The sequence below is a fragment of the Rhipicephalus microplus genome, chromosome X, assembly GCF_043290135.1.
Source record: "Rhipicephalus microplus isolate Deutch F79 chromosome X, USDA_Rmic, whole genome shotgun sequence".
Taxonomy (NCBI): domain Eukaryota; kingdom Metazoa; phylum Arthropoda; class Arachnida; order Ixodida; family Ixodidae; genus Rhipicephalus; species Rhipicephalus microplus.
In genome coordinates, this window is record NC_134710.1 from 380,959,523 (window position 1) to 380,981,051 (window position 21,529).

At 43.6% G+C, this 21,529-nt stretch overlaps 1 protein-coding gene across 2 annotated transcripts in view; it reads left to right on the top strand.

Annotated features, from left to right (window-relative positions):
• Positions 1–21,529, top strand: part of LOC119161042 (fibronectin) — a 54,337-nt gene that overhangs the window by 20,248 nt on the left and 12,560 nt on the right. For both annotated transcript variants that reach the window (XM_037413364.2, XM_075880050.1), the window contains exons 5-8: positions 3,460–3,798; positions 8,759–8,844; positions 12,405–12,705; positions 19,005–19,298. In XM_037413364.2, coding sequence (XP_037269261.2) covers positions 3,460–3,798; positions 8,759–8,844; positions 12,405–12,705; positions 19,005–19,298 — 1,020 coding nt within the window. The remainder of the gene's footprint in view (positions 1–3,459; positions 3,799–8,758; positions 8,845–12,404; positions 12,706–19,004; positions 19,299–21,529) is intronic.

Below are 21,529 nucleotides of genomic sequence, written 5' to 3' on the forward strand. Positions count from 1 at the left end.
AAGAACGTGCGCCCCCCGAAAAAATTTCTGCCTACGCATCTGGGCTGTGGTTATTACGCCACTTCTCAAAAAGACTATGCTAGAAAAGTCGTGTAAAGCTTAGGCTGGGCTAACTAAAGCTTGTTACTTGATCAGCTAACTAAACTTTGCTAATTAACGCTACGTTATTCATGAGCACGCTAAGAAAAACCATGTTCATCGAAGTTTACTGATATGATAAGAATCAGTATTGTGCTAATCAGGATTACGTTTAATAGCTTCATACTGATCATGGCCTTGCTAATTGTGCCCGAGATTACCCTTTATTTGAAACTTTATCAATGAAGACGAAACAGCCCAGTTTAATGGTCGTTGAGCGTTAGTCAGTTGGTTCAATTAATTGAGACAGAGCAGATGCGGTGCTCACTTCAAAGCAGACAAAGCACATGAGAAGACGACCAACTTAAAAGGCTGCGAGAAGCTAGGTTATACCAAGCTCAAGCTCCAGGTTTGAGGCTCCAGCCTTTTACAAGTAATGCAAGCTCAGAAAATTATTTGACATGCGAAGAAGCTGCCGCTTAGCGTTCACCGCAGCCGTCCCTATCACAGTAACGAGTGGAACTGGTGCCTTCTCAAAATCAACGAATTTGTACCCGAGTTCACGCGTCCATCTGTTAGATTGACAGATTCCCGCGGCGAAGATCGGGTAAGTCCACGACGCTTGCTGTTGCTGAGGGGCAGTACTCTCGTCGAAAGGCAAGATTAATCTATTAACTTCATCGCGCAGACTATGCACACACGAACAAAGAAGTAAAAGTTATATCACCACACGGCTCACGACGTATTCAATCGCAGCCGCGTTGCTATCGTGATGCGAGTGCCCCTGGTGACCACCTGCACTATATTTATCTGCAATAGTTGATAGAAGCGAAAAGCAGTACGAGAGTGTTGCGTGTGCACCCTTGCTGCCTTCGAGAGCGGAAATTTCCATGCTGCGAATGGAACGAAAGGACCTGTCAGAAAGAGGAGAAACACCCACGAACACACCTCTGGTAGGTGCGTGTTGAGTTGGCAAAAAGATAGCAAAACAATCACGCTGACATCACTGCGCTGTTAAAATGTCGACTGAGTGGCGGCGTTGACGTGTTCGCACGCGGCATTTCTTTAATAACCGCCGCAAATGTCCCACATGCGTCTTACGCCACACGCGTTCCTGTAGCCATTTGAAATGCGAATGCATTCCTTAGTCTGGCTATGTGAGGCGTCCATGGTAGAGGCGTCCGCCGGGATCCGTCCACCGCCTTCTCCCATAGCAACCGCTGCGGGCGCGCGCGTTCCCAGCATCCGGAGCCCCCACCATGTCTCTCTGTTCACTCTCACTCCTCACTGCGCCCCACTTTCCCGTCGGATTGCGCCACACTCTCGACCGTTCGCTGTCTGGGCGCCTATCAAGAACACCCCGGAATGTGTGCTCAACACGCCGCTGCGAACCGCCAACGCCGAGCCGAGAACACTGTTTGTTTGGTTCACTTCATAGTATTTTTAAACGTGTACGCTAGCCACTAGATCTCGAAACGCATACCACGTTTCTCGCGACAGAAATACGCCACCTGCGGCAAACAGCGCTTTTGGCTGCACGTTGTAAGAAAAAAAAGGAAACATCATTCGTCTAACGCTGGGCTTTCACGTGCGAAACGCCGCTATGGCCGCTACGCAATGTATTAGCATTTCCTCGCAATTCCCTTCGGGGAGGTGGAGGCATTTTTTTTATCAACGCTGCTATCACGCGCTCCACACTGTCTTGATGTCATGGCCGCAGCAGAGTAAGCTCGGAGCTAACTCGTCTGCCCGAGAAGCTCGGATCATACTGCATAGCGTCCCTGATATTTTGAAGCGGCGTGAAAAAGATGATGGGAGGAGGCGAACACAACACCCTTGACGCACAGAACCATTAATTTTGTTTTCAGGGCTGACATCTGCTCGGTTCGCTAACCAAGAGGACACAAACGCGTGCGAAACACAGGCACATTAGCTCCACATTTTTTATTCACGGAGAAAAATGAAAAAGACATTCCGGTTTTGTGTCTCTTGATTTATCTAAACTTTTATTCATCTATTCAAAAACTGCACAGTGTTAAATAACTTTCATCATGACACGTGCTACTGTTTGCTACGTCACAGCACAAACGTCTATGTAGAAGACTGACGTCACAGCACTGCCGTCTACGAAGGGCGATTCGGGCATGTATGTCATGCCCTATCATTTGTGCACGCACCCGTCAAAAAAAGAAAAAAAGCAGCGTTCGTCTTGAAATTTCATCTATTTCCACGACACATAGCTTTGCAAATGTCGGCAGACGTGATCGTTGACGCCCCATGTATGCATTGCGCTTGTCAGCTCAAAATTGTGAAACCTGGTGAGGGGCCCTTTAGAAGTATAAGTGCCATTGTGTCGTCAAATGAGAGTGCTACAGAGTTATTGTATGTCGCATTAGTTGCTGTATTTTGTTTTTAGATGAACACCTGATGTACCGACGTATTGTATATTTTGCATGGTACACTTTTAGAAGTTCAGACGAGCACTTGTTTTGTACCATGCAAAACGCAGCCATGCAAAACATGCTCAAGTCATTTTCAACTACCGCAGCTAGAAACACCTTCACTCAAAGAAGTACGCCTCAGATATTGAGATAAGAAGAACACTTTTCATCATTCCTTCGTCCCACGCACATCCAACGACTGGAACCACCTTCCCTCAGACATGGTTTCCATTTCAAGTCACGACTTGTTCTCATCTACAGTACAGAATTACTTACGTGATGACACGTGAAGTGTATATTGTACATATATATTTTTGTACTCTGTTTGCCCCATTCTGATGATACTTACACGTATATTCATTGTACTGTCTAACATCTAATTTTCATGTTTTGTAATTTTTTATTATTTTGATGTTACTATGTTTGCTCTTGGTTATAGTTTTTTTTTCTGTACCCCACTCCTCTCTGTAAAGCTTTGTGCGATTGAGGGTAAAATAAATGAAATGAAATGAAATGAAATGAAAAGTCAGTTAAATTCAGTGTGCACTGAAGGCCCTATTAAACCTGTAGTAAAACACCGGCATTTGGACTGTGATTTATCATGTTCAAAAAGTTTGGAATGCAAATCGCTTGAATATATTACATGAACCACGTCTTCTGCAGTCTGCTGCCATTAACTAAATAACAGATGACACAAGCTTAGAATACTTCAGTGCTATCAGACACAAGTACTCAAGCCAAATCTCATGAAAATGGCACCGCAATGCCCCAAGGATAAGTGAGTGGCACGCTAAATGCGAAGACGTTGGTTGACCTCCAAGCTGTTACCAGTTGTATTTCCTCTCGTATGAATTTTCCTTCTTGAAATCGTTTTTTTATTTAGGTAAGCTAATGTAAAGCACTTTCACCAATAGTTTCCTTGGTGCGCCATTCGTTACAGCTCCGGGAGCACCGAAGAATATTATCCTTTATCCCCAGTCGGAAATACAGAACGGAAGTGCGGGAGAGCTCACCGTAACAATCCTCGAACCAGTGTCTTGGAACTCTAATCCAGTGGGATTTCGTCTACGATGGGAACAAAAGGGGGAACTCGATGAAACAGCGAGGGATTTCAATTTGCCTGTTGACATGCCGGGAACCACGAAAGACCTCGATGTCAAGCTGCCTTTGAAGCCTGGACGTGAATACACGCTGTTTGCCAGCGCACGGGGAGCTGGAGAATTTGGAGAAGATTTCGTTGGTCCCGAGACATCTGTCACATTGGAAACTACTCCAGTCGGTGAGTCAAACACCTGCACTAAAGTACCGTAAAGTGATTGATACAAAATCACTAGAACCCTTTTTAAAGGAAATACGCTGACACGAAATCAAATACAATTGATGAAAATATGCAGTAATACGGTCTTCATGTAACAAACTACTTATGGGCACAAAAACCTAATTTTCAATTTCCTCTCAAATTGAGATGAAGGCATATATTGAAATGACGACATCATACACCCGAAGTCGCTGCCATAGGCTGATCAGATCATCGCTAGCTGCGTTGATACCATGACTGCCAATTGAGGCCACCTCGTGCCCGAGTGCACGCTCACGATTACAGTGAAAGTAAGCCGCACGTTCACAAAAAAATTGAAACTATGCCTAATCAATTAACGCATGCATGATGTGAATTCTTTACCTCATGCCATTCCCCCCAGCTTGGCTTGTGCCGCGCTCATCGCAGTGAGAGAAGAGAGGAAAAAAATTCGTGCATGAGACAAATCTAACTCCATTAGCACTTGACGGACAAAAAGCTCTCTTCGGTGGTTAATTTACGAGGCAGTACACTCGCTACTTCTAAAAGTGTTGCAGGACCTCTTCAAGTTTGCACAACTCTTCTGATATTCAGTAGTGCGCACAGTCTGCCTTATGAAGGTATGATAAACAGTATACACTACGTAGAAAAAAGTCTGATGTATCTACATACCGAATTTACTCGCAGGATATCAACCTTGTATACTTAGCTATCACTACAATCCAATCTTATAACTAAAGCATTGCTTATGGCAACGAGCATCTGGCTCAACTTGTTAGCACGCCGTAAGCTAAAATGCCATTCTCAAGAAAACAGTCATATTTTTCCGTTAGCAGAATATGGCAGAGTCCAGCTTCTTTTTTTTTACTATGTAAACTACTCTCCAAGAAATGATTGCTCAATTTGGTGGCATAACATACCCTTATGAATCTCGTTTCCTTCAAATGATTTCTTTGCGTACTGTATTCACGTTCAGCGTCCGTCCGTCCGTCCGTCCGTCCGTCCGTCCGTCCGTCCGTCCGTCCGTCCGTCCGTCCGTCCGTCCGTCCGTCCATCCATCCATCCATCCATCCATCCATCCATCCATCCATCCATCCATCCATCCATCTATCTATCTATCTATCTATCTATCTATCTATCTATCTATCTATCTATCTATCTATCTATCTATCTATCTATCTATCTATCTATCTATCTATCTATCTATCTATCTATCTATCTATCTATCTATCTAGCTAGCTAGCTAGCTAGCTAGCTAGTTAGCTAGTTAGCTAGCTAGTTAGTTAGTTAGTTAGTTAGTTAGTTAGTTAGTTAAGAGGGCGATTATGAGAGCACCGCGACGTAGTTAAGAGCACTAGTTAAGAGGGCGATTATGAGAACACCGCGACGTAAGCGGCTAGCTAGCTAGCTAGCTAGCCGCTTACGTCGCGGTGCTCTCATAATCGCCCTCTTAACTTTCTTAAGTTCTCACGCAGGAAATACGTCTAACCCGATGTATATGTACATATGATAATCTATTCGAATGGTTTTACTTGCTTGTTTGCTCGCCACTGCACTAGACTGCGCCTTGTATAGTATAGTATAATCTGGACGTTAAGTTTCCTCAAGCTACTTTTGTTGCTTTTAACTCAACGGAACCATCCAGAATATATATACTGGAAATTAAAATTGATTTGAAATTGAATTGAACTTGGGGTAACCCAAAATTACTATAGGAGGGTAAATGTTTTTGACGAATACGACTGTTCTTGACATGGATTATGTCACAATACCGTCAAGTAAGCCGTCAAACACTTTCCAAAAATACACATTCTCCCACTAAATGGAGATCTTATGTAAATTCGAAGCAGCGAGCGCTAACGCTCACAGAGCCTGCGGTATTGACGCTGGCGGCCATCGCGACGTTGTGCAGGAGAAAAGCCTGGGAATGCGCAAAACAAGTAATGATGGACCGGTGTTTTCTACTGAAACCTGCCAATCTTTGCTAATGGGCAATAAGAAACCAAAGACAGCGATTGGACAAAGGTACCCGCTCTCTGGTTTCAATTAACGCGCACGCTGCAAAATTTTATTGTCACACAACGCACACAAAACATCCACCATGAGCACTACCTTGGAGAGTCAGCTTCAGCGCCTTTATATAGTATGGCCAGTGTACAATTGTGTAGCGCGAGCAGTCGGTTTTTCAAATAAAATAACTCGCTAGCAGACGCTGCCTGCATCGGAGTTGCGAGGTGAGAGAGGGGTAGCGTAGAAGAGGAGGGGGCACGCATGTGCAATGGGGGTGTAAACACCGCTCAGAGGGATGCCAAGGGGAGACAGAGGAAGAGCGTAGGAGAGGGGGAGAGGACGCACATGCGCCATAAGGATGGTCACGCCACACACCGGATTGAGCTTGACTATAAGCTCGACACATCTAAAGACAGTGGCACATATCCGGGGACGCGTATGAGCACTGGTATGCGGGCATGTGTCACACGTGTGTGACAGTTTATATCCATCCAAAAACAGCGAGAGCGCACATGGGTAATTTTAACTCTTGACCATTGAGAAAAAGTGGGCATCGGCAGCGTTAACCGAACGAATACAAAGAATAAAAGTCATCGACCCAGCAGGAATCGAACCCTTGCATTCTGCGTGGCAATCAAGTATTCCACCCAGAGCCACATCAGGCCCCGCCGCGGTGGTCTAGTGGCTAAGGTACTCGGCTGCTGACCCGCAGGGCGCGGGTTCAAATCCCGGCTGCGGCGGCTGCATTTCCGATGGAGGCGGAAATGTTGTAGGCCCGTGTGCTCAGATTTGGGTGCACGTTAAAGAACCCCAGGTGGTCTAAATTTCCGGAGCCCTCCACTACGGCGTCTCTCATAATCATATAGTGGTTTTGGGACGTTAAACCCCACATATCAATCAATCAGAGCCACATCAGGTCTCGGGACCACCTTTCAAACAGACCATAATGTTTGTGAAACTCCAATTATTGTTGCAGGGCAGGCATTGCAATTTCAGAAAAAAATACATATGTACTCTTACGATACAGCCGTCACGTCGGGTTAACATCCAATGTAGGGAGGTGTCATCCGCTGTAGTTTATTTATGCAGTAATGTCCAAAGCTACTTTACATAATACCGACTCAACATGGCCTATATATAACATACAAGACCCAACATGGGCATATACTGAGTTTACACATAGTGCCTCAATGAACTTGAACAATATATTTTCATCTAATGTAGACTGGTTGCTCGACAAACCTTTTAATCGGGGTAGTACCTTGAACGTTGCTAAGATTTTTAGCTATACGGATGACTTTTTATTTCTTTTTAACAGACATGGCTTTTTGGTAAGCTGCGATGAATTAAAAAAAATATATGTTTGAGACTCACGGAAAATGGCTGGTTTTTACACAAGAACTACCACAATGTAACATCCTGCAATTACTAGATCTTCGTTTACCGTTCCATAACGAGCAAACATGCTGATAATAGTTTCCTTGCGCCATCAAAGCGTACTGCCGTATGACTCGTGCCAGTTGAAAATAGTAAAGCGTGGTATTTCTATGCTCTGCCTGGGATCTCTTCTTAAACAATTGTGATCGCACAGGATGCAGTAATCATTCGAAAACCAGATTCAACGACTTGAAGCGGCGAATTTCCCTGACCCATTACTGACAGCTGTCTCCGAAGCGCTTTTGCGGAAAGCAAAGAGTGGAGGTACTAGAGCTGCCACGGGCGAGCGAAAAACCGAAACCCTGGGACCTGCAGTGATTCCTTATGTTCATAAGGTCTCCCACAACCTGAAAAAGGTTGCAGGTTGGTATGGGGTACCTGTCGTCTTTTCGGTGCCCAGAAAACTGGCTCAGCTGTGCCCGAGAAATGCTCGGGAGGAGGTGAGCCGTCAGGGATGCGGCAAGAAACATGACATGACGTACGAGAAATGTGCTAAAGGTGTTGTTTATGAAATTTCTCTTTCGTATGGCAACTCGTACATCGGGACCACCGGGCGCTGTATTAATGAATGGGTAAGAGAGCATAAATTAAATCGGCAGAAGGATGGCTTGGCGCATTTACCTATGCATTGCATAGCCTGCGGCAGTGTACCACGTTTTAAAGAGTTTAAGATTCTAAGCCGTAGTAGGTACAAACTGCATGTGAGTTGATGGAAGCCTATTACATTAACAAGGAGTAAGGTGTATCAGCGACACGTCGATGACGTTGTATGTATTGGAGAAGAGATTGTTCGATAGATGGATAGCGTGTGAAGGCTGTGTGAAGAATGCGCTTGTGTGTATGTTGTTACTTGGGTTTCGGTTTGCGCTCGGTGTACTTCAGTTAGAAGTGCCACGTGTGCTTGTCGTTGTGTGTTCTTTCGTTCTGCGTTTGTGATATTTGCGGCCCAACTATGTCATTAAGAAAGTACCAACAATGCCAACAATCAGTATTGTTACAATACTTTTCATGGTAGCTTGAGCTGCCCAAAATACTCTCTAGTCGAGAAAGATTAGCTAGAAAGCATGAACTTTTGTGTTCCCGCCTTCCATAGGCAACTTCAGTCGTCCAGAAAATACAAGTTTGTGGATACCTAATTTTTAGTCAACATATTTTAATATTTGTCAGTCATAGTTACTTTACAAGCTTTGAGACATAACATGATTTGACAGGTTCTTCAAGTTTTTTGACACTTTTTTCATGTGTAGTTCCCTCTTGTTTTCTTGTACCGAAGAATTACTCATCATTACACTCCGTTTGACTTTCCTCACTTTGCTTCTTTGAGTTATTACCCGGTGCCATAACATTTGGTGTCTCTTTTTTCAAGTACATTTTTTGTTTTTCTTTTTGGTGCATGTTTTTTCTAGTCATGCTCCTCTGCAGTTCTTTATTTTTATATGGCTGTCATAGTATGTATATACCTAATTATTGACTCTAATTATTTCATGTCTTGCAGCTCCCGCTAACTTATCAGCGGAGACCATTGATCCAACTAGCGTTATCATTTCTTGGGAGGCTGCTAGTCCTGTGCGAAAATTTGCGGTAAGTTACGGTGTGGTAACACAAAATATTTGACATTTCTCACGTAATCTTTGGGCAAACTGCTGCTTTGCCAAAACACTTCCTGTGCCAAACTCCACCGAATCCGTCGTACAGCTCAATTGTCGCACTGACCTAATTATGAGAATTCGCGTAACTATTATGTTAGGCTCAAGTGCTCTTCCTGTTATGCCTACAACTAATGCATAACTGTTCTCTAAACTTTCTTTGTGTTTGCTGTGACGGCAGTATCTGCAATTAACTTTTAGCACCAAACGAAATTTTGTATTATAATATTGGCAGACGAATAAGGAGCTAAGATGGTTGTATGGCACGCAAAAAGTGGCTGCCCATTGTGAGTTCCCATTGAAGTCACAGCCGAATCAGCAGCGATCAGGAAGCGAAGGCAAGTAGGTAGGTAGGTAGGTAGGTAGGTAGATATATATAGATAGATTGATAGATAGATAGATAGATCGCAACATTCATTATTATTCGGATATGTTACCACAGTTTATCGTGAAGCTTCCTACTGCATATGTTAGTTGACCGCAGTGGCTTATGCAATGAACCAGACTTGCCGAAACAGAACCTCATTTTTATTTAAATTCTCTTTCGGGAAATAAAATATTGCCGCAGTTTCATTTATTTCAATTTCTAGAAATGAAAAAAAAAACTAAGCCCATTCTTAGTACCTTAGAGAGTACCTTAGTAACCTGATCTTTGCCGATGACATTGCATTGCTGAGTAACTCAGAGGACGAATCGCAACTCATGATTACGGAGTTAGACAAGGAGAACAGAAAAGTAGGTCTTAAAATTGCTCTGCAGAAAACGAAAGTAATGTACAATAACCTCGGAAGAGAAGAGCGCTTCTAGACCGGTAATACTGCACTTGAGGTTGCAAAAGCCTATGTCTACTTAGGACAGGTAATAACCGCGGAGCGGAACCATGAGACAGAAGTAACTAGAAGAATAAGAATGGGGTGAAGCACATTTCGCAAGCACTCTCAAATGATGATTGGTAGATTACCGCTATACATTAAGAGGAAGGTATATAACAGCTGCATCTTGCCGGTATTCAGCTACGGAGCAGAAACCACTTCTTACCAAGAGGGTCTTACCAAGAGGGTTCAGGTTCCATTCTGGACGACGTGGCAAGCAATGGAAAAGAAAATGGTAGGTGTAACCTTAAGAGACAAGAAGAGAGCAGAGTGGATTAGGGATCAAACTGGGTTTAAGGATATCATAGTTGAAATCAAGAAGAGGAAATAGACTAGACGTGGGCCGGACATGTAGCACGTAGAGAAGATAACCGCTGGTCATTAAGGGTAACTAACTGGATTCCTAGAGAAGGCAAGAGGGTTAGGGGGAGACAGATGGTTAGGTGGGCAGATGAGATTAAGAAGTTTGTGGGTATAAATTGGCAGCAGCAAGCACAGGACTGAGTTGACTGGCAGAACATGGGAGATGCCTTTGTCCTGCAGTAGACGCAGTTAGGCTGATGATGATGATATTCTATCTATCTATTATGTGACTTTGATTTTCTGCTCTCCTGGTGTCTGCTTACTTGGTTTTTATGAAATTCCGCATAGGATGACAATAATGTATGATAACCTAACGGACATGTCACCACATAAATAACATGACGTTCCTGTCGCTTACAGGACGAACACGTGCCTCATTCTTGTGAGGTACCCGCACGCGCTGGTCTAATAGTTATGATGCCTGAGTGTTAACCTGCAGGTCACAGGATCGAGTCGCTGCCACGACAGCCGCGTTTCCGTTGGTGTTGAAAATGCTTGAGGCCCGACTACTTTAATTTAGGGTCGTCTTAAAGAATCCCGGGTGGTCAAAATTTCCGGAGGCCTCTTCTACCTGGCTCTCATAGTTATGAAGTGAAGCTTGGGTGATACGAATCTCCCAGGACCAGCAAAAATACTCCTTTGGTCAGGAATTCACATTAGCAGAAAGCCTGCAACACCTGAAAGGAGGCAACCATTCTATAAATTGTTTTTCCGGACCACAGTGATTTTAGGAAGAACTATCAATGATAGTCACATATCCGTAGTTATGTCAGCGCTAATATATGACCCGTATGCGCATACTGAGTTAATGGAGCGTTGAGCCCACGACAGCAGTAGCCGCTTTAAAAGTATTACTATGCTTTGTAGCATAATACTACACCACTGCAGCGATACTAACAGAAAAAGCACTTTGACGTCATAGATCAATGATTTAAAATTTCAAAATCACAATTCCATGGCATGATTTCCTTATCGCGGAGATGTCGCGGATAATTCTTTGGAGATATACAATTGTGCCCGCGTAAGTGCTGCCTAAAAAGTCACGTGTCTTGCCAAGTTGAGGCCTGACTAGTTCGCCAAGCGCGTCCTCGCCTTATTTTGGTCCTAGTTCATCTTTCAAAGATGTCTAATGAGGGCGGCAGGCACGTGTACGCACAGTACAGCGACAGCAGCCTGCGTTGACAGGCTGGGAAATAAAGCAAAGCGCCAATGCCCTCTGTAATCTAAACGCGAAGCTACAGGAGGTACAATAGAGCGTCAAAAAATCGCGAACACAACCTTTGATGCCGTGACGCGTGTCTGAAGGTTTATTCTGCCAATAACAAGCGTATTTTTCTTACGCCGTGATTCTGACGTTCTCGCTGTGTGGTGCGCATGTCCGCGATTGCGTTCTAGCACTCGGACGTGCTCGGCGCGTCTTCCGCGACAACACGGACAGCACCTCGTCATACGTGGGCGGTAGCGTATGTTCGTAGCAAACTTCATGGGGAGGGGGATTGGTTCCGAACAATCACTTTATTACATTGCAGGCCAATGAGCCTCGGCCGGGACCAAAGAGAAAGTCGTATCACCATGAAATTCATATGAGCTGTGATCGTATCATGGATGTTCCACTGTATCGTAGTTTTGGGTGGCGTCAAACTCCAACTATCAAAATTGAAGTCATGTGTGACACATACACGTACATCGCTGCCTTTATTGTGCTCCTATGTGCCACAGGTTGAATGCAGTATAGTTTGAAAGTTTTATAACAAGGTAGTATTAGCTGGGATACGATCATGGCGAAGGCTTGAAGGAGGAAGTGGTATACTTCGAACATTTGGGTTGTTAACGGAAACCTAAATTGAAGCCAACGTGCATTCTTTGCTGTCATCACAGGTTAAACGCAGCAGCCATGCGCGGAAATTGAACCTGCACCTTCGTGCTTAACAGCGCGATACCATATATTCCAATGTACAATGGCGGGAAATCACTGGGATAAACTGGAGCGACTTGTCTCATTACATAGTTAACGACTTTAATGTAGAAGACAAACAGCCACAGACATGCTGAAAGGTCTTCAACCAGCTACCAGGTGGCACTAATATAAGGACCATGATATGCAAAGAACTTCTCAACTTACACTACGACGTCCATGAATATTCTGAATCAGGCTCCTACTCCCCTTATACCCCAATGTACGAAATTGATTTCACAATGAGTGAGTGCTTCCTGAATTTTTTTACTGCTCTGCCATAACTTCATCTCGCAAACCTCGCAGATTTTGCGGTCCACCTACGCACCATGGGAACCGCCAAGCCAGTCTTCGCCCAACTATGGCCAACAGTATCTCCCATCTCCCGTTTATCCTTATGGTCGGGTCAATCACCAAGATGCTGTTCACGACACCCGCCTCATGTTTTCGAGCATCGTGGTCGACGGAAGTTCGGAGGAATCGTCATCCTACAGGATTCCTATGTTCAATCTCTCGCCCTCGGTCGAGTACGCAGTCGAAGTGAAGGCATGTGGTACGAACGCATGCAGCGGTGAGGCAACCCTGCTTTTCACAACACCTCCTTCAGGTGAGATGCCACATGCTCAGCCGAAGTCTGCGTCAAGCTAGAGTGGTTGTGACACCTAAAGCCCCCAATAATATTATTAGGTTCCAGAGAACGCCGCACTGACAAAGCCTATTATATAAGAAAACAAGGTTGTTTGGGCAAAATAAAAAACTAGGACTGAAAAAGGTGGTACATTTACTAATATGCAATTGTAGCCTACAATGGCGTCCAGGTATTATAAGACACGTTTTTCAAGTTACAGGAAGCTGAAGAAACCAAGTATTTATTGGTAGGTAGCGTCAAGGTATTATAAGACACGTTTTTCAAGTTACAGGAAGCTGAAGAAACCAATTATTTATTGGTAGCAGAATACTTAAATAATTGTGAAACATCGGGGAAGGATCAATATTCGGCCGACAATTACGTTGAAGATGTATTCATAAAATGAGTTAAACCATGCGTGTTTTCCTGTAATGGGTCAATGCGACCTTCTATAGAAGGTCGCATCGACTTTCTATAGTGGGTATGTATGGGGATTCAGCTCGTTCCTAAGGCTCACAATCTGCAACAATTGGCATATAGGTATTTAAATGACCAGTTAGCAGATTATCTAGCCCACCTAGAGCTAAGCAATATCATAGCGACTGATGCATCTGTGTCAAAAGAAAAGGCTGGGGTTGGCATCTTCTCTCCTTCTTTGGACTGGTCCTTTTCGATTCGACTCCCAGATTATACCCCGGTATTCATGGCAGAATTATTGGCCATTGTTCTTGCCCTACGCAAATCACCCTCACGCGAATCATTAGCAGTTATCATTACAGATTCGTTATCAGTTTGTAATGCACTTTCTGCGGCAGTAAATTCAGAGCTGATGAATACGTTTCGGCATTTAGTACCGAAAAACGTAAAAAAACTGCATTTGCTATGGGTACCAGGCCACCGCGGTTTATATTTGAACGAAATGGCGGACTCTTTAGCAGCAGTATCTCTGGGTGGGCCCACCATCCCAGTTTTGCCAGATACGGCTTACGTAACCGCGCTAAGGTTCCGAAATGCTTGCCTGCAATGGGGAAAAGGTAATTTGGATAAATTCAAAGATTTCGAGCATTTGAGCTATTGCTGGAATAAACAGTGGTGTGTATCTCGCCAGTTAGAGGTCACTTATACCAGATTGCGCTGTGCAGTTCCACAACTAAATTATTACCTTAATAAAGCTCAGCTCAAGGCGTCACCGCTATGCATTTGGTGCAACGAAATTGAAACAATCGAACATTTCTTTTTATTCTGTCATCGTTATTCTTATCAGAGAAAAAGATTTTTGGTAGCCCCATTACAAAAGCTAGGAATACAAGTAAATTTACCAGTAATTTTATCACTTGGCGGAACTTCATTTGGTTACTGCCACAGGGATGTATGCTCCGCTGTGTTTGATTACATCAACGCAACTAAAAGATTACCATGCTAGTGAACCACTACCTTTTCAGATCTTTAGTTTATAATTCGTAGTTATGTCTTTCAAAAACAAAAGATGGTTTGACCGCTTGCTCAGCACACATTTTTGGTTTTTGGTAGTATTATTTTAAGCTACTTTTTCAGATTGGCTTCATTTTCAGTTTAGTTTCATTTAAGTATCCTGCCGCCCGGTTCTTGGCCCATCCCCCTTTGTGGGTAAGCGCCATCCATCAGAGGTCATCAGCATCAGCATCAGCAATCTACAAGTCATAACGGCAGGCATCAACTCGGACATGCTCCGGAAACAGCTGATGCACCACGCGCTAGCATGTGTGACGCCGTTCTTCTGGCGTTTCGATTGTGGAAATTTTACAGTGTCTCCTGCAGCTACACGCTACAACTCGAGAACGGTAGCTTTGTGGAGAGTTCATACGGTAACGTATGAGAAAAAAGCAAACAATTTTTATGACATCGAAAGCATGTAAATAAATAGAGCTGAAAAATCCGAACAAATCGGCCAGCCAAAAATACATAGTGTCCCAGATGTGAATCACCACGATAAAAAAAGAACAAAGTTGTTGCGTGAAGCACACTTAATGCATATTGTCGGCATTTTACTACAGTAGCCACTGATGATGTTTTCATGAATGTAGTATGGCTAGTTAGTGCTAATTATCTTTGTAACTTAGGAAGTACTGACCTAATAATCAAGATAGAAAAAAAGAATATAAGCTAGGTAGAGAAGTTAACTAGACTACATCCTGTTTGCTAACCGGCACGTGGGGAGAGGGATATAAGGGAAAGAGAGAGAAGGGGGTGCCGAGAGAAACTTAATCATTAAGTTATCAGGGAAGCATATATAGGCATGCTTAAATGATGTGACACTGTGCTATTTTCTGCAACGAACTATTCTTTCCGGTCTATTAAAGAAGCATGCAAATGATGAAAAATAATACCCAACATACACTCCCACCTGCAAAAGGTGGAAGCCTAGTCTTGACTTGCTACCACACAAATTTTTTAGTTGAGTGCGCTGCTTCGTGATGGACGCTGGAGTCTAGTCACGCGTCATTTTTTACAATTCGCGGGTTTCGTTTACTAGCGAAAAACATAGCAACACAGAGTTAATGCATCATGAAACATAGCGCAGTCGAATGGAATTGGAGCATGCGTTGATATGCCTCATTGATATTTTAATCACGTAATCAGTATTTGTCCAGTTAGCAACATTATTATGACTGAATAACTAAAACTCATTAGTAAATAAATGAGTAGACTTTAAACTCAAGACAATATGCACTAGGTGCGCTTCGCGTAACGACGTTTGTCTGGTTTTCAATCATGCTGCGGGTTATTTTAAAGAATCCGTGTATACAATACATTAATTCTGACAGTACGCTGTATTGATTCGTTAGTGCATCATTCTGTTTGCTACGAGATAGGTGCAGAGGGCGTACCTGGTTGATGTCCCTTATTTCGACTCATCAGGAGGGTATGCTCACCATAATGATGCAATCAGGCTGGCCGTAGATGCCGTTACGATTCAAGGTCTCACCTCCACCTCATGATTGGGAGGCCCCGTTAAGGCTAGCCTCTCTGCTCTCTTTCCCTTGACCACTAACGTTTTTCTTTCTCCCACTAATAAACGCAAAGTGCACAGCAGCCATAATTTGCACAGACAAATACACTCTCAAAGCTAAGAGAGCTCTGGACACTGTTTTTGGGAGGATACTTTATTGTCCCATATTTCACTCTCCTTTCCCGAGTAAATCACCTCTTGCTGAGGCATAGTACAGTGATTCCCCCGAACGGGTCAAAGCAGTCCCCCTCAACAGAGTAACATATCGCTGCACGAAGCAGAGGAGCGTGACCCCCGCAAAAAGTAACAGTACACCTCACGAAAGAAAATAGCAGAACTTGTGCCGGAATTGGGCTTTTTAATTGTTTTTGACGAATCTCTACGCGCGCGAATTTTAAGGATAGCTAAATACAAACACTACAAAAAATTTAGTAAATGTAAAAGAAAATGAAACATTCTTGGGTGGAACTCGAACCTTCAATCTCTACACGCATCACAGACTGCCAGCTCGCCACGCTAACCACTACACCACACTGAAGACGGGCAATGGGCGTTTATTTCTTTATGTAATAAATAATGTTGGTGCTATGTCGGCATTTTCATGTTTAGGCTCATAGATTTGAGTGTCTACGCGCTTCTCAAAACCATCTGGACTGTAGTCAATGTGTTTACTGCGTTTTGTTGGTGCTTCGTGAGTTTAAAACATGGATCCGGCACGTTTTTTTACAGTAGAAAAAGGAATATTAGCGCAATCGATTATATGAACGTCTTTTCCACTTACTCGCTAAGTGGTTAGTCATTTCTGCGTACGAAACATCAGGCTTCTGTAGTGTACACTAAACAATCTATTTGTTTTTCACCTTCTTGGCCATATTTGCTGTCATTCTTGTTTCCCTTCTACGACTAAATTCATAATACTTCCCTGTGGCCGTACCGCACGTTAGGCTTACGGCAACATCGCTCGTGTGTGATGGTCATAGCTAAAAACATAAATAATAATATAAGGAGAATATCATAGCCGTTTGCGTTGAGTTTCGATCGTGACCGAATGAATGAGATAGTATTCGCTTATTTCACTACACAGATTCAAAGCTAAAAACGTGGATTTTAAGTGTTCCAAGTGTCTTCCAGTGCGCTGAAATTCACTGGCGTGTGCTGAAAACGCTGTTCTTTGTTCATAGTCTCTAACGCATCAACAAACAAGTGTAGTACATTTTACTGCATATATGTGTGGTTATTGAGTAGTGATAATCACTCGAGTTGTGCCAACGCATCTAAAAGTAATCAATGGCAGGAGTATAATCGCGTTTTACTCTCTTGTGCCTGAAGAGTGTATGGGCATTTCTGCGGAAGAGTAGAAAGCTGTTTCACTCTCTCGTTTCATGCAGAGTGTAAATGAATTTCACTCTATCTGATGTTCTACGAGAGCAGAACACTTTGAAGAGTAACTTGGCCTTTTTACTCCTGCGATACCCTCCACAGTTTTAGAGTGTAGGTGGGATACAATGCTGGCAACGAAATACTGAGGCGATCGTATGAGCGGTGGCTCTTAAGCGTTATCAGGAAATTCATATTGTTCATTTATTGATGCTGGCGCTTGAACATGACAGCAAACTGTGACAGTACTATAGTCCTCCGCAAGTTATCGTGTGAGGAGCACGTAATTACTCCTCGCGCTACATTTTCCTCTTCTAATTTACATGTATTTCGCTTCGACGTAATGAGAAACTACGCGAAGCATGCCAAGCACTGTAGCAGTTTTCGAGGCCTCCTCTACAGTCACTGATTTTGCTTTAGAAAGTGAACACGCACACATTTCACAGGCGTAAATGTGCAAAGATAACCAAAACAGACCGGTGCAGTTCGCCGGCTCTGTCGGCTTACGCTATGTTGCGAACAAACAATGAATCCCACTGTGCCATCAAGTGTACTCTTGCCTACGGGTCTTTCATACATCCATGTCGACTGTTGAGACTCTCGTACGCATATCTATCTTTGATTAAGTAGGTGGTAAAAATTTCTTCTTCATGTACTCATGGATTATGGTGTTCACAAAAAGGTACATGCCATCTGTCTCTGCTATCAACTTGAGTGAGTACTATTAGTCGAGAAAGATTCGAATGGCTGACAAATCTCAATAGCAGTGGCGGGTATCTCAGCGTGAGGAGCACTTGTCATTACAATAATAATGATAATCAACTGGTAATGATGCCAATGATAGTATAACGGATTTCATAAGCAGTAATTATTGTGTAAATGTAAGGAAAGAAATATGGACGAGAGAATAAATTGCCACTGGCTGGAACCAAACTTGTGACATTCGAATAACGTGTCGGATTCTGTGTCATTGGGTACAGGGGCAGTCATCCTTCTGTCCGCTTTATAAGGTATATCTATGCATACATACGTGGCACCATCAGTCAGCGCCACCTGTTCGTTGCCTTTACGGCACGTGTGGAACACACTTTTCTGCCTATTGGCATCACGCAGCACGTGATCGTGTTAGCAGCTGGCAGCTGGCCAATAATGTATCCATCGCATACTACCTGAAGGCATCAAGTCTGCCAGAACAAAACTGTCGCCATGAATAAAAGGAAGAGGCGTTAGTGTAAGGGCTCGTTTTTTTATTTTCATACACAATTTTTTTGTTAGATATACTTAATTAAGTATGTACATCCAATAAAGTGAACTGAGAGATGACCCCCACCGTAGCGCATCGGACGTGTTATTCGAAGCATGCCGATTTGGTCCCTGCTGGTGGCAAGTTATTGTTTCGCCCACTTTCTTCACACTTACTGTAAACTACTGCTAATGACATCCTTATTTGTCATTACAATATTTTGTATGGAAGTGGCAGAAATTATTTTAAAATGTGTGTTAATAAACAAAATATTTTAGGTGAAGATTTGAAGTAAGCTACTACGCAATGAATTCTTCTTAGAGGAACAATTACGCGAATAAAAAAAAAAACGTGCTGTCAAGATTTGGCTGTTTTGCCATGAGTCACAAAATGGTTGTCTCTACTGTAATATGTCCTTCATTTAAAACAAATCTTTATTTACAACCTGTTTTCAAAGTCTAGTAATATTGTGCTTTCAACCCACTGTGTTGTCGTACCCATGTGCCTTTTTCTGTCGTGAAGGGTTGAAATGCGACATGCGTCTTCCTATCCTCCTTGAACTTTCTGTCTTTTCTCGTTCTCTCACAAATTGATTTCTTCGCTCTCCTTTCATTCATAATTCTCTTATTCATTCGTTATGTCACCCATATTTTAAAAACATTTTCACAGCAATTCCGACGCCTGTCATCACAAAAATCCTGTCGAATGATACGAGTTCTCTGTACTTGGAATGGAACTTCACGCTCCCGCTGCAGACACCTGACTTGAGCCCGGAAATTGAAGTGAAAGTGGAGAGAAAAGGCATTAGCCGGCTTGTCCGAACGCTTGAGAAGGCGGTAACAATCGGGAATCTCAGCTCAGGCACCGAGTACGAAGTTGAGGTAGTGCTGTCGCTGGAGAGGAAGCCAGGGAATCGTGAATATGGCAGCCCCGCCAGAGCCACCGTTACAACTTGGCCCCTTGGTAAGCAGTAGCTACTCATTTTGTGTTGTTTTATGCCTGACATTGTGGTTGCTACCTGCTGGTCTCCCGTCATGATATTGTTGCGTGGAATATTAGCCTCAGCGTGATGGCTTGCAGCAATGATTTATTTGGGATGCTTTGCGGTGTGGCCGACTTTGGCGAAACTCGGAATCCGTCCGAGCTCTGCAGACAACCTTTTTGAACGAGCTAAAAGTACGAAAAGCGAAGTACTTCCTTCAGTCTACTCTACGTTTCAGTAAACGCTGCGTTCCACAGAACAGAGCGTAATGTCAAGGGCGGTTGGCAAAGTTTGCAGGTTTCTTGAAACCATTGGCATCTTCTTTCTTTTTTCGTTCCGTTGAGGGGAAAAGTGCACGCATGCACGAAAAGTGTGAGAAACATTTACAAACGATATTTTTTTCTGAACACATTGGCCTCTGTGATTAGTTCAGACTGAGCGCCTTACAACGTAGCGGCCATAGCTAATCGCCGAGGTCACCTGTATACTCATAATGGTCGGCCTGTACATTCAAGTGTGCTGCTCATCCGGCGCGTGCCCTCTTGGTCGTCGTCATCCTCTGCTAGCTCCCCGAGCGTGTGCGCCCAGAAGATTAGCTGATTGGCTGAGAGGTATACCTAGCTAATTTTGTCAAATCAAGCTCTGACAAAAACATTAGGCTGAGTCCTGTTAAAACGAGCTAATTAGGTCACATTGTATTAGAACATGCGGGTAAGCGATGTAAAGTGAGGACCGTGCAAGTTAAGACAATGATAATTAGCATAGTGCTGTTTAAGAACGCCCTAATTGAAAACAAGCTAACTAGGAATTTAACAGAAGGATCACGCCAGTTAGATCCACGCCAATTAAGGCATTGTAGTTTGCTTCATACGATTCCAGACCTTGCTAATTGCACCCAAGGTAACCACTTTCGTGTTAATGAAAACCTTACCAAAGATGACACCTGTTCAATATCATGCCACTTAAGCCATCACTGATAAGTGCCATCAATACTGAGACCAAACTGACATGGTCTCCGCTTCGAAGCAGACGGAACATACAATAGACGAGCCACATAAAAAGCTGAATAAAGGTAGGTGACCACAAGCTCCTCTGATCGCTCCAGGCTTGCAAAAGTAAACAGACCAAATTATTTCATATGCAAAAAAGCTCCCGCTTAGCGTCCACCACATGAAATGATTTCCAGTCACACTGGAACTTGAACAGTCACAAGTTGAATGGGGGCCACCTCAGAATCAATACATGCGTCAATCAGTTGGATTGAAAGACGCCCGCAGATTAGATCGAGCCGGCTCACCGCTTTTGCTCTTGCAAAGAAGCAGTGCTCACGTCACAACACGAGTGAGCAGTGTGGTTATCTATAAGCTTAATCGCATATAGACCATTTACACACGTACGAAGAAGTAACGGTTATTTCATCCCGTGGTTACAATGTCTCGCATTTGGTGTAACGCGCTCACGACGCACCACTCACAGCCGCGTTGCTGCCGTGATAGGAATGTCTGATGACAACCGGTGTGCATATTTGTCCCCAATATTCGTTAGGAGTGAAACGAGCTGCGCGGGAGTGCTGCGTGTTTGTCTTTGTTGTCTTCGAGAGGGCAAATTTTTATTGTGCAGATGTAACAATTGAAATTAAACATTTAGGGTGCTTGTTTCAACTATAGTTGGTGCTCCATTGAACTGTTTCGCAAACTTCAGGGACGTGAGGCAAGGAGTGTGACACCAAAGCACTAACTTCTAACTAAAGTTTTATTGAAACAACATATGAAATATGCAGGTTACTGCGTGCCTGCACAGATTCAGGGTAGTTCGTGGTTTTGTGGTTTTAAGCTGCGCAGGCACGTGTTTACCTATATATTTCACGTGTTTCTTCAATAACACTCTAGTTGGAAGTTAGCGCTCTTGTGTCGCATTCTTTTGCCTCTCGTCCCTGAAGTTTGCGCTACCTAAGAGTTCAAGAAATGAAAGAACTTGCCCAAAAGAGGACACACACCAGCAAACAGGTCTGTGGTAGGCATGGCGTAGAGTTAAAAAAATAATAGCCTAACCATTACGCTGACTTTTGGCTGCACTGTTAAAATGTTGGCTGAGTGTTGGCGCTAACAGTTCGCGCATGGCGTTCCTTTCAAAACGAATGATAATGCCGCACATTCGTTTGTAAAGCCGTGTCCGTTCTTGTAGCCGCTTTTGTGAGTGCTGCTATCACGTG